The sequence below is a fragment of the Melozone crissalis genome, unplaced genomic scaffold (genome assembly GCF_028551555.1).
Source record: "Melozone crissalis strain CALT ecotype California unplaced genomic scaffold, PUWL_Pcris_2 ptg000034l_1, whole genome shotgun sequence".
NCBI lineage: Eukaryota > Metazoa > Chordata > Aves > Passeriformes > Passerellidae > Melozone > Melozone crissalis.
Genome location: NW_026535812.1, coordinates 7,164,093 through 7,177,814, shown reverse-complemented (window position 1 = coordinate 7,177,814; position 13,722 = coordinate 7,164,093). Strand labels below are relative to the sequence as shown.

Genomic DNA, 13,722 nt, shown 5'->3' with positions numbered 1-13,722 from the left:
GAGGGCACTGCTCTTATAGCCTGATTTAACCAGAAGAGCAGGAAAAGCCTCTGGAGAGTCCAGGACCTGGATTGCAAAAGGACTTCTACCATATTTGAGCAAGTTTTCTTCTACTTATGAAATACATTTCTTAAAGTTACCTCCTCTTTCTGCTGCCAATGGTGCTTCAATTTGCAAATGGTGAAGTCATGAATAGCTGGTGCAAACACCTGTTGACCAAATCTTTAAATTTTGTTGCTCTACAACAAATTTTTGTTCTTTCAGAGACAGAGAAATAGATTTTTTTCCTATCCCTCTTTTTGTGCAATCTGCATCCTGAAAAGTCTAAGTCTATTTGCAGGGAGAAGTATTTTAAAAACCAATACATTTTCAGTAAAAATAGCCACTGTAGGTATTAAAATGTCATTACTGTGAAAATGTCATATTTCACAGGATCACACAAAATAGCAAGCAATAACATACACAATTCTAATAAAGCATCCTTCCAGCATATAGCCAATGCAGATCCCAATCCCAGCCTGCCCACCTATTCCACCCATTCTCTGCTTGCCAGGCTTTTCAGCCCACTCATATTTTCATTACTGTGCAAGGTCTGGGCTTTGCCCTCCAGGTCTCCCAGTCTGATCTGCTTCATCTGGACATGCCCTGACCCCCAAGTTCCTCATCAATCTCTTTGTTTCACCCCTTTTCTATCAGCTTCAACTTGTAATTCCCCACAGAATTTCCTCAGCCTACTACTCACCAGACACATTCTTCTCACTTTCCCACCTGTGGCTCATCTCTCAGTGTCCTTTTGGTCCACAGGCTGTTCACCATTTGGCTCCTTATACAATCTTAGTAACCCATCCCTCTTCCTAGCTCCAGTGCCAGATTTTACAGTCTCTTCCTATTCACCTCTTCCTGAAGTATCCAGCTATGGGTGAGTTCCTTTCTTCATAGCAATCCCCTGGTCCAGAAGCAGACCTCTTCCTTGCCATGCTTGAGTCTTGCTCCTTCTGTTTTTCAGTCAAGTGGATTTCTCATCATGCTGATCACAGACATGGCCTTTATTCACAGTGCCTAGATCTGGACCAGGCAGCTTTTACAGCTACAATATTGGAAATTCTCTCAGCCCTCAGCACAACACACATTCTCTCCATGGGCCGGAGCTCAGGAATTTTAGGTGCTAAAATCTAAGTCTAAAATTTGTGTGCATTGTGGCAGTGGAAAAGAGCCTATAATTCTATGGATTTTAATGAGTGTGGAGACGATAAAACCCTTGCAACCCCAAAATGTCAATTTTGCATATCAACAGAAAGCAAAGTTTCTTGAAGGAGAGAACAACAGGGATCCAATAATATTTTCCTAAGTCTAATAAATAGTTAATTTTTTTCAATATATTAAAAAACTCTTGTCTCTGGCAGATGATCAGTAAGTAAAAAGATAACCCTGATCATTATGAGCATCTAAATGTTAGAAGCACATAAAGATCTCATGAACGGAATTCTGAACATTTTTAGTTATTGGTAAGGCTGCCAACAGATATAACTAAGGTGTTTTGATGAAAGATTAGGAGCCTCAGAAGAGCAGATATGTTCCTAGGCTTTAGGATCTAAAAATACTAGGGATGAGAATTTCTGCCTGTCTACCATTAAAAAGTCAAAAATCAGGAACAGAAAGTGCCAAGACATACTGATTACCAAAATCACTGTTAAAATATACACATGAACAGAGGGAAGCTGAATGAAACTGAGGTATGAAGAAGTCCTTGACTAGGTATAACATTCAAATCTATTAGTAACTTCACACTTCTCAATAATTTGGTTAGCTCAGATTTTAAAAGTGCTTCTTACCTCATCTTGTGGCCTTTCGTGGTGTGAAACTCCCACTGACTAGAAGAGTTTGGGGAATTTTTCATGAATAAGATCTGCTGGGCTGCCTCTTCTCTTTTTAGTTTCTAGAAGGGGAGATATAATTTCTAAAAATTGCTATAAGACAACATTTAGAAAATGCATTTAAATTTCATTTGAAAACAAGCTCTTTGCACAGCTTTATTCTGAGGATTGCTTTTGATTTGAAATACACATAATAAATCTTAATTCAAATGATTACTCATTTTTCAAAATTACTAGAGCCTGAAAATACAAACCAAGATTGGGAATTCATCCCTCAAGCGTAACTTAAACGAGATAATTGCAATAAACTAATTATAAACTCTCATCAATCATCACATTTTTAACACAACGTGGACCAGGTCAGCCAGTATTTCAAATCTTTTCTAGCAGCAGTACAGCGAAGCTGGAGACAGTCTGCAACAACACAAACCCTTCTTTGCAGAATATATGCAAGCTCAAACCCCTTCCCTTTGTCCACAGGGAGCTGAATGATAATCATGCCCCATGTCAATAGAGCATGGCCACCAAGGATCATCTCCAGTGCCTTTATGCTTGCAGACCCTAAGAGTTCCAGAGAAAAAACTGGGATTGGGTCTGTTGGGGCATTGCATGACTTCTGTCACCAACAGTGCACCACATAGTGCTGCAGGAGAATTATTATGGGGCTTTAAGGTATATTGTTCTAGTGGTCAGATTCTTTCTTTCCTCCTACAACTAGACCAGGAATTTTAGGATTAATTAAAGGGATTGTAGTGAGAAAACTGGTTTGTTATCATGAGTTCGTGCTGATTTTGGTAACTGGGGAAAAACTCTTTAGGCTCTGGATCAAATTGCTTGTTGTTGCATGAGAGAAAAAAGAACACCTCCTCTGAACTCCTACCTCATGTTTAAGATCAGGTGGAGTAGAAACCTCTCCAGGCCTGAGCCTGCCATTTCACAGCAGTGAAAAATTATCCAAGGTGGCACTGCCACGGTCTTGACATCTATCTGCACGTCTGCCACTTCTGCTCTGTTGGCACTCACTTTGAGCTCACTCTGTAGTGAGACAATGCACACATAGATCTAGTTCCACCAAAAAAAGAGAATCATTTTCCAAGAGTTCAGCTGCCCAGACTTGCTAACTGTGAATGGGATAAGCTTGAGTGAGTGCAGGCATAAAAGCAGAGGTAGATATTTGCCTCAGAGAGTTGAGTGAAAAAAACAAACAAGTAGAATTGAGCAGCTATATCAGCTTAAATTACATATAAAATCCTAACAATGGTGGAAATAGGGAGCATCTTATAGCTATTCTACTTCACAGAAATAGTTCAGTATTGACTGACTTAAAGTACTATCTGGTGAATAGGGCATTTAGCATGTTCAAGAACCTTTCTGAGTGACCAGAGAAAGCAGCACAGCTCCAGAAGACACTGACCTGCCCTGGAACAGGCAGTAACATGTGGGATGCAAGGGAATAATACATCTCTGACTCTGACCTGGATCCCCCACTCCCAGCGTGAAAATGCCAGTCACCAGACCACTCTGACAGAATCACTTGTTTGCCTGCCTTTAGTTTTTGTGTCAAACTTTAAAAGCTTTCGGTTTTGTCCCCAAACAGAAAAGCAAGACTTAGAAAATCCCAGCAAATTTTGTAGGACAGAAATATCTCCTTCTTGCTAAATATAATTTTTTGTTCCAGTCCCATGAGTACTGGGAACACTCTGTCACCTCAGTTGGGAGAAAAAGTATTTCTCAGTATTTCTTGTTTTGTTTATGGATATTCTCTGTTGCAAGAATAAAACTGGGAGGGAAGGAAGAACAGCATATTTGAAAGATCAAATTACAATTAGAAAAGAAACAGTCCTAAAGGAAGGAAAAGTAGAGTTCACTGGTCATTGCAATGCAGTGTAACAGCTCTCTGAAACACAGAAACACAAGCTGGGCCTGCCATGGCTACAGGGGATATTTCACTTCTAGCTGGTGTTTCACCTCTTCAAAGCTTCCACTGGGTTTATTACCATTATTGCTTTCTGTGATATTTTCAAGTTTTCATCTCAGACCAAAAGTAAAAAGCTCTGGAAAAAGTGAAAGAAAAGGGAAGACAGGCAGGATCAAATTACCAGTTACGGAATCAAAAGAAGACGTTTTCTATTTCTGAATATTTTTCATAGCATGACCCAGACATTTTTCTAAGAAGAAATTTCAATTTCAAACAGATTTAACCCTTGAAAGAAGAAATGTGAGGGGTTAGGAATCTGTTAAACTCTTAAATCACACTTCTAAAAGATTTGTATTTTTTTTAGTTAATACATCCAAAAGTTATATGTAGATATATGTTCATTCTAGTAGTGTCAGTTAAGAGCTTATACACTGATTTCACTTTGCATACTAGAGAGAGCTCCTCACTGCTCTTGTCCTTCCCTTGAGAAAACAGTAAACAGCATATCTGATTTTCCAGATTTCAGGGTAATGAAGAGGCTCCCTTTTTCTAAGAAATAAGTTTTTTAAAAGCCTACCCACTCTCTAAAACCTTTGACAATATTCTTGCCCTGGCAGCAAGCCACCAAAAAATGAGCTTCAGATAGTTGCTGCTGCTTTATCCCTTCCACAAGGTTTTGGCCTCCCCCACACTCACCTGGCTGCCCCAACCCTGTAATGCCCAGTGTTTAATGGCTGATAATGCATACTGACCATCTATCCAGTGACAATGTCAGCCACAGCTCTCAGGCTCTCATCTTCCTCTGTAAGTACAGCACAGGCTCCAGCTCTCACCCTCACCCTCGTATTTCCTTTCAGTTCCTTTCCCTCTGCCCTCCTGGTCAGGGACTGCACGAAGACCACACTTGCAGCCCTCTCTGAGCCCTCAATGACATTTCCAGCTGTTTTCCTTTCCCATTCTGCTTCTTAATGACTTAACAACTGAGCTCTCCTGTGTGCCAGATCTAGATCTAGTTCACATAAGCTGAAGGAGTTTCTCTGGACGTATTGTCACGTGCTGATTAAAAGCTATACTGACATATCATTTAGCAAAACCAATATAAAAATGATAAAAAGGAAGCCATTTTACACATACAGACTAAGACAAGGATTCTATGTTGTTGCATAAATTACTTTATCACATACAGAAAAAAATCATGGTAATTTACGCAACAGGGAGAGAGCAAGCACAAGGAATAGCAGAGCATTTTTCCTCTGTTAACTCCTCAGTTGCAACGTGGTGCAGATGACTTTTTTTTTTTGCTGAGGGTTACTAACATGTGGTGAAGAGCTGCACCCAGCCTGTCCACAACCACTTGGACTGATGTAACCGTACTCTGGAGCTCAAGAGATTTTATCCCTGAGGCAGAAAAACAATTACCTGAACGAAGACAGATATAGATTACTGAGTACTGAGATACTTACTTCCTAAACGAGGAAATATATCCTTATGGAAGTAGCGACGCTAAGGAATGGGAGATGAGGGAAATGACCGAGCGGGTGCGAAGCCCTGCCGGAGAAGGAGAGGCGAATAGCAGCCAATCCTGTGGGGTAATCAAGAGTGCGCTTCCCGGCAGGAGGGATTAGGCTGAGTTTCCCAGTTACATTCCTCCATCTCAGGGTTTCACTCCTGGAGAAGAAATGCACCATATGCACCAGATCTGGAAGCAGTTCAGGAGAACCCCCCTCTGCCACCCCCTTTCCTCCCTCAAAGCCGGCGCCATCCACACATGAGCAGAGAGGTGCAGGGGATGGGGGGCAGCGCTGCGCCCCGGGGCTGAGGGACGGGAGGTCAGTGCCGGGGCAGGACCCCCTCCCGGCGTGGGGTGGCCGTGCATGGAGGAGAGGGGCTGTGGCATGAAGTGGGACGGGGTGTGTGGGTGCTCGCTGGGGGAGGGTGCCTTGCTGGGGAGGGAGGGAGCGACCGGAGGAAAGGGCTTCCCTACATCGAGGGAAGAAGCCCCTCTGCAGGAGCTGAGGGGGGATGGAGGTAGGGGAGCCTGTGAAGGTGGGGGCCCTCTGGGGCAGGGATTGCTGCCTTTTGGCGGGGCCCTTGGGGAGGAGGGAGCCAGCCTCCCGGCGGAGGAGGGACCTGCGCTGGAGGGGAACCCGGGCTCAGGAGGTCTCTGCGGGCAGGAGTACCGGGACCGGGGTGGGGGGCTCTGAGAGGGCAGCTTGGGGAGGAGGGGAACGACACGACACCTGAGGGGTCTGCGGGGACTCGGAAAATATTTTGGTGGCGTTGAAAGGGTCTGCAGGGGAAGCTCTGAGAAGCTCTGGGGGAACTCAGGGGTCAGGCGGGAGCTCTGAGATCTCCGAGGAACAGGGACTGAGAATTGCCGGGCTTTGAGGGGTTTCGGGAGGGATTTGGGGAAGGCTGAGGGAGATCCGTCGGCATTCGGCAGAACTCCGTGGAGCCTCGGAGGAAATCTGGGAACGAGGAGAGAGGCTGCAAGGAGCTAGGGGAGCTCTGAGGGGCTGGTGGAAGACCGCGGGAAGATCTGAGGGGATCTTGAGGGGGTCTCTGTGGGGAAAATCTGTGGAGAGGCTTTGAGGAGAATCTGAGGGGAGGCTCTGAGAGGATTTTGATGGAGAGCCCGTGGGGATGCCTGACGGAAGGTCTGAGGGGAGGCTCTGAGGGGATTTGAGGAGGCTGTCTAGAGATTTTAGGGGAGAGCCATGGGGACGTTTTGGGAGAAGTGGGTGTCTGAGGAGAGACTCTGAGGAGACCAGAGAGCCTCTGAGGAGGCTTGGGGGCTCACAGGGGGGCCGGGCTGCGGGGGCGCCCCGGGGGCGGCTGCAAGTCCCCTCTCCCTCCCGTGCAGGCTGCTGCCTTCCTACCCCCGTTACCGTGGCAACCGCCCGGGCTCCCCCAGCCCCGCACCGCCGCCGCCGCTGCCGCCGGAGCTGCTGGGCAGCCGCCTGCCGCCACCGGCCATGGAGCTACTGGCCGCGGCCCTCAGCGCCGCCTGCGCCTTCGACCAGGACGGCTCGCCGGGACAGCTCACCAGGTGAGGGGGGTGCTGAGGGCGCGGGGCGCGGGCGCGCGTAGGGGCCGCTGTCCCGCCACTGTTCTGAGGGCGCCTCCGCCTCTCCGCAGGCCCCCCCCCGCCGCTGAGGAGACCCCTGCCGCCGGCACGGGTGCGGCACCGCCCGCACACCCCATGACAGCCGACTCCTGGAGGAACCTCATCGAGCACATCGGTAAGGAGCCGTGCCCACCGCGGGATGTCCGGCCGCCGCTGCGGCCTCACACAACTTCGCCGCTTCTCCCGCTCCCCGCACCGACGGCGGCACAGCAGCCCCTAGAGGTGCCCTCAGCCCGGCCGGGCTGCACCTGCCGGCCCCCTGAACCCCCAAACCCAGAGCTAAAGACAAGCGGTGCACAGATGGGGGGAGTTAAGGGCGGGGTAAGGGCTTGTGCTGCAGGTCCCCAACTCCCTGACCTTGCTGGGAACCCTCTCACCGTCCTTAACGTGGCTTTTTGAGGTCTTTGGGGTCATCAGGTTTGCACGTTTCCCGGCAGTGGATTAATGCTATCGCATAACAGCCTAACCTTGTTCATAAATAATGATTATTCTTGTCATTACGAAACAATTAATCATTAAGGCTACCCCAAACTTTCTACTAAAATATGATTTTGCACTCCAGAAGGCATAAGACTAAAGTATTTTTTTCACCCATCCTGTTGGACATTAGTTGCATGCACCAGGTTCTGCATCTATTCAGTGTAACAGCCACTGGCATAGCACTTTGAACACAAGAATAAGTTATTTTGTCCTTTGTGGTCTCTAAAAAGGCAAAGTTGAGGTTATCTGGGTGACTATGGAGGAGAGGACTGTTAAGCATTTGCTTTTATGGTATTTTCTTTTCTTTTTTATCTTTATCTTTTGTGGGATGGGGAGAGAACCTCCACAGCTTGTTTCTTGCTTTCCCACATCAGAATTGTGACGTTCCTCAGAGGAATTTCATCAACAGCAAAGCTAAATCCCATCCTGAGGCAGGTTGTATGGTGGGAATATAGAAGCTTTGTTTTTAAACACTCCTGCTCAGTTTCAGGAAATAGAATCAACATACTTGAATCTAGAGGGCAGGAATGCAGCACTTAGCATGGGAAAATGGAACATACAACTCACAAGCAGCATGGCAAGCCTCCCTGGCAGAAATGAGAAGGCTTCTTAGGCTGTCTCTGCTGTTTGGTGTCAGGTTGTGGCATGCAAGGCTGATTCTTGGTACACCTGATGCCTCTGGCACAATGCTGGAGAAGGAGGCTGGTGTGAAACCAGCAGCCTGCTAGCATCTGTCAGACAAACCAGCTGAGTTTGGGGCCTCCTGGAGGAAAGTGGTGAACAATTTGTGTGAGTGTTGCCAGATCTGTTACCGGGTTTTGGCTGTGTAGATACTAACCTACCAAGGGAGCTGTGTCAAAACACTGTCAGTTTACTGGGACTGTGCACCTCAGAGGTGAGATAAAAATACTGAAACCAGCAGGAGTTCAGAGCAACCCAGTTGCTATTTTCATATATATTTTTATGTGCTGTGTATCAGAGGGAAGCTGTGCAAAACTCTGCACACATCAGTGTAACTGCAATTGTGTTGCACTTTTATGGAGGAGACTGGGTTTTGACAATCTAAGGTGTTATCTTTACCCCACCAGAGATGTAACATCAAATCGCTGGAGCTCACTCATTCCTTCCCTCCCTCCTGAGACATTAGTGGACTCTTTGCCTGAAACTGGAGCAGAGAATTTCAGAGAAAACCTCTCTGTGCCTCCTGGGATTTTACATAGCTTTCAATGCAATAACGTTTGCTTTAAGAGCGCTGCTAACTCTCTAAGGCAAGGATTTCCACAATTAGTAACTAGTTTTTCAATTCCCTTCCCAGCTTTTAAGAGAGCTGGGAAGGGAGACTGTGACAGCAAAATTAAATGGAATAAACAAAAAAGGAAGTGTCTGTTACGTACTATAAAAATTATGTAAACATGCCTTATGAAGATCAGTCTTAAACACTTAAGCCAACAGATAACACCAAACTCATGCTCTGACCACAGGGTTAACCGTTAGCCAGGTCACAGTGAGGACAGCTGGGACATTAAGTAATGGAGGGAGCTTATGCAGGTCTCTGACATTTTGTACTTGCTCCCTTACTAAATGTAAACATTTACTAAATAATTATATCATGAGTCACATTCAGCTATTGATCTCAGCTTTTTTTATACACATTCTGTAAGTTCCTACATGTATTGTCTCCTTTCAACATGTCAAAACCTTGTACCTTGACCTTGCATCTGTTACCCCTCCTGTGCTGTGATCGTCTCTTGTTCCATCTGGACAAGGCCTTGGCATAGCTTCTCTCCCTCTTTTTTTCGTAGTTTTTCTACCCATTGTAACCTCTTTGCCAACATATGAGTAGACCCTTAGGACCAAGACAGCAGGGATATCTTTTATCCTTGCTAGCACACCCTCCTTATTTCTTCCTACTCTTTTGCCTACACATCTACCTGTCTTTTATCTTTCCTCTGTACCACCTTTCTGCTTTCTCCTCATATTGCTCTCTTAGAGTTGGTAGAGCTTCAAGCAGTCTCTCTTGCTGTCATTTCCAATTGAATTCTGATGGTGGATGCTTTCCATCAGTCAGATCTTTCCATGCCTGTATTTGCTTTGCCTGCCACTGACAGCTCCATAGCTCTTACCTGGTCAGTCAGAGAACCTGGAAACAAAACCAACTTTGATTGTCTGCATCTTATTTCCTTAAAGGCAAGAGACAAATAGTCTTGAGGATCTTTTAAAAAGGGCTGCTCTTCAGATTTGCATGAGGGACCCTAAATCCCCCTTACACAAAGCATCCTCTGACTTGCAAGGCAGAGCCAGCAGCACAACATGGCTGTATACCTGCAGTCAAACACTGCAAGTATAATTATCTCCAATTTGAGTAAAATAGATTATGCTTCAGTTTCCCAGCGTGTTTTCCCTTGAGTCAAGCACTGCCCACGCTGCTGCAGGATGTTGCTTCCCAGCTTGTCCTGCTCTCTATGGGGCAAAAAGAACCCAGAGCCCTCGAGCACAGGCTGGCCATACGGATCAGTGCCACCAAAAGCAGCTCCAATTTAGCAGTCTCTCTGCTACATACTGAAGGAGCACTTCCACCCTGCTACAGCCTCAGCACCCTCCCTGATGGTGAAAAACAGCCTGAAATGCTTAGGAAAGCCAGATAAACCTAGTTGACGCAGAGAAATTACATAAGTGGCAGCAGCATGCAAAACTTCAGGGGAAGTCTCCTCTGCTCAGCACTGTGTAGGAAGCTAACAGAAGACTCTATGGTTTCCTAGGCACAGCTACCCTTACTGCTATTTTAGTCTGGTGTTGAACATCTTTCCAGGAAGAACAGATAGCAGGACACACTCGCAGACTGCAGTAATCCTGTGCTTATTCCTGGACCTTTCCCCAGCATATTTCCTGTATAGTTTTAGCACTGACTGGTACACAGCCTCATTGAAACTGGTCCAGAGATTATATAGATGGCAACATCTACATTTCTGCCTACTTTAGACAAACTTTTAATCCCATTGTCTCTCACCTTATTGCACACAGAATGTCAGATCAAATATCATGAATACATGTGACCAGATAAATTTTAGCCCCTAATGATTCAGACAAAATTAATTATTTAGCATGGTTTTTTTAACATCAAAGGCTTTTCTCTTTATTCATTCATGTTACACTGCTATTCAAGTATAAACCAAGGGAGATAATATAAATTGTGCTTCTTCAATTTCATTAAGGGAGGAAAGTGACTCAGTGTGCTCATGCTCTCCTGCCTTTACATGTCTTCTAAATTACATTTTATATTCAAGCAATTAAAATTCTGGGTCCTACAGATGGTTCAGAAAGAAAAATGGGACAGTTTGAAAGCCCTCAGAGAGACAAAGGATGTTCTAAAGATTGAACTTCAGGATTCCTACCTTTTCCATGCTGTCAGTTGATACCAGAGTGGAGGCAAATCCAGTGCAATTTCATCTTCTCCCAAAGTTAGTAATTGAAACTTGGAAGACACCTGGTGTCATTGATGTGCTGCCCCATAGTGTGAACTCAGTTCCTTAGTCCTGTAGCAAATAGGTACCTTTTAGATATTAATTTTGCATCTTCAAGCATCATAGAAACTAAGAAAGAAAACAGCAGGACATTAGCAACATGTCCAAGGCTAACCATGAAGTCCATACCAAAACAAACCTGTAGCTAGTTGTAGTAACTGCAGCTAGTTGTCCCAAAGCTTCACCTGTCCAATGCCAGTAACAGCAGCTCAGTGTTTCCTCATTAAGGATTTTTGTGGCCATCAAATTGCTCCTTTTGAAATAATTTCAATGTGTGCAGTATGACTTTTCCAGACACACACTTAAACATAGACATCAACCTATATAACTTGTAACGTAGTAATATAACAGAGAAAATCAAGGTTTAAAAGACATTTAAAAGCTTGACAAGTCGGTTCTTTTATGTCTTCTGAGTGATGATGGATTCATCTGCCTGTGTTACTAAATGTTTTGTGAGAGCAGATTTTTAACATTTTAGATTTAGAAATGGCCTTTCATTTGTAGCTTCCACTTCTGGCTGAAGTAGGAATACCATAACAGGCTTTTCACTCTGCGTGGAAGGCACATCTCTCACCTCTGCTGAGGTGAACTAAAGCAAAGCAACTGTCTTTTCCCACAATCTCGTTCAGTCGCAGCCTCTCAGACCTGCTGTGTTCCTTCCTAGGCCTCCTGTACCAGGAATACCGAGATAAATCTACGCGCGAGGAGATTGAAACCAGGCGATTGCAAGATTCACAGACAGACCCTGAGGAAACTTCACCCAGTGAGGAAACCCCGTCTGAAGCAGAGTCCACAAGTACAACTGAAAACAAAGCTCCACCACAAATCAATTTGCTGAGAAATTCCAACTCCAGGTTCAACTTATGGCAGGATCTTCCTGAGGTCCAGAACAGTGGTGTCCTCAGCATCCTCCAACCAGATGAGATCAAACTGCAGGAGGTAATGAAGGAGTATTAAGAATGTTTCTTAATCGTGTTGCTGCTTAAAAAATGGAAATTTAATTAGGCCACATGATGAAGATTTAAAAACTAAAAGCTTCACAGCAGTCGCAGACAAGCCTTGTCCTGTTGAGTACTTTCTGAGGTACACTGGTTAATGTACCACTCATTGTTTATTGTGAAACTGCAGACATTTTTCTGTATGCTACTGCTGCTGGATGTTTCTGTAGCAAAAGGAACTTCTTTTCCCTTTTCTGATTTGGTGTTAGGAGCAACTTACAAAAGAAGAGAGATATTAGGAGGTTTTTACAAAAGAGCCATCGGTTCCAGAGCACATTAATCCTTTTCCGAATTAACTATCAGGACCCATACCTTTCCACCAGAATTCTTAGAAGAATTCAACCATTAACTGTAAGGCTTTGAATAACTGACATAGTAGAAATAGAAGAGATAGAGATTGATAAACATCCTTATATTTAATTGTTGCTACTTGGAGTCTATTGCAAACAGTAAAAAATAATGACAGGTATATTTGCATTTAGCTATGCAGTGCAGTGACATCACTATTTTAGAGCCATGTGCTGTGACTTACAGGACTGAAAGGAGTAGGTGGGGGTAGCTGTCACAAGTGATGACAACATCAGTTGCCCCACAATTTACAGCTGGTTGCTATTTTGGGTATCATGGGGAGTGTGAGTGCTCTTTGTCACTGCATAGCACTGCATTTATAGCCAGCAGTGGAGAGGGCAAACCCTGTTAATGTGTGGTTTGCGTTGTGGTACAAGGCTCTAACCCACAAGTCCAGCTGTACTCCTGCACCAGGATTGCCTCTGATGAGATGGTGGGATGGGTGTGGCAGTGGATCTGCTTAGCCCTGGCTCATGGGACTGTACCCAAAGTGCTGAAGAACATCTCAGGGTGTAAGCAGTCCCTCCTAACTTCAGTTAGACTTCCATAACCCACGCTGAGGAGAACCTTGTGCACACAGTGACAGTCCTGGCTAGGGCTGGAACTTGACTGTGACACTGGAAAGTTCATCTTGTGCACTCCAAGGGCAGTGTTATTCACACCCTTAGTGGAGCAGACTGGTGTTTACATACAGTAGTTTGGGCTAGCAAGCACAGGCTGTTAGTGTATCAGGGTTAGGGCTGAAGGTGAATGAAATAATTTGGTTTTTTCTCCATGTTCTTCTTCTGCACTGGTTATTTGGATTTGCTCTGTTTACCTGGCAAAACACGGTACTTCCAAGTGCCAGCATGACAAACACAATCTGGCATCTGAAAAATTACAGGCTTTTATTTTTATTTTTGCTTCAAAATGAAGAATTTTTATGGAGAAATATTTTGCTTAAAAGCGTGCATTATAGATTTCAAAACTTGTCATTTCTGTTAAGTTACATTTGTTACCTGTATGTGGTTTTGGGAAAAAAATCTTGGTGCTGCTAAACCTCCATATTAAGTGTGCTCAATTTTCTTCTTTCTGTTAAAATAACAAGAGAAATAAAGCAGTTGGAGAATGGGACAGTGCTGTCATAAAGAAGTGCTGTGCCTTCTCCACTGTTAGTTTATCAGACCTGAAATTTTCTTCCTGCTTGTCCTGGGATTAGCACACTAAGAGATTATAAAATTGCTCCAAGCCAGAAAGCTGTGAAATTGGCTGAACATTGAACAGATAGAGTGGAGAAGTTGCTTTGTGAGGAGAATCAAGGTCAGAAAACAAGGAGGGCTAGAGAAATCACTGAAGGTATTGAAGAGATTATGTTGAATTCAGCCTTGCTGTAAGCAAGCACTACTTGCTCCTGCAGTTCTGGAATTCTATTCATGTTGGATGTGAACTGTGAGAGTGAACTGTACATGAGGGCTTA

At 44.7% G+C, this 13,722-nt stretch overlaps 2 protein-coding genes across 5 annotated transcripts in view; one reads left to right on the top strand and one right to left on the bottom strand.

Annotated features, from left to right (window-relative positions):
- Positions 1-5,331, bottom strand: part of NEU2 (neuraminidase 2) — a 37,151-nt gene extending 31,820 nt beyond the window's left edge. Inside the window, exons 1-2 of one of the 3 annotated variants that reach the window (XM_054282340.1) lie at positions 5,256-5,331; positions 1,833-1,936 (exon numbers count right to left, since the gene is read on the bottom strand). Coding sequence is in view for 1 of the 3 variants with exons in the window: in XM_054282338.1 (XP_054138313.1) it covers positions 743-751 (9 nt within the window). In the remaining 2 variants the exon portion in view is untranslated. Of the gene's footprint in view, positions 1-742; positions 1,016-1,832; positions 1,937-5,255 lie in introns of those variants that run through there. The other 2 variants (XM_054282341.1, XM_054282338.1) reach the window with 2 other exon arrangements.
- NGEF (neuronal guanine nucleotide exchange factor) overlaps positions 1-13,722 on the top strand; it is a 35,349-nt gene that overhangs the window by 6,581 nt on the left and 15,046 nt on the right. The window contains exons 1-4 of one of the 2 annotated variants that reach the window (XM_054282332.1): positions 5,514-5,621; positions 6,656-6,841; positions 6,931-7,034; positions 11,585-11,859. In XM_054282332.1, coding sequence (XP_054138307.1) covers positions 6,768-6,841; positions 6,931-7,034; positions 11,585-11,859 — 453 coding nt within the window. In that variant the 5' untranslated portion in view covers positions 5,514-5,621; positions 6,656-6,767. Of the gene's footprint in view, positions 1-5,513; positions 5,622-6,655; positions 6,842-6,930; positions 7,035-11,584; positions 11,860-13,722 lie in introns of those variants that run through there. The other variant, XM_054282331.1, reaches the window with a different exon arrangement.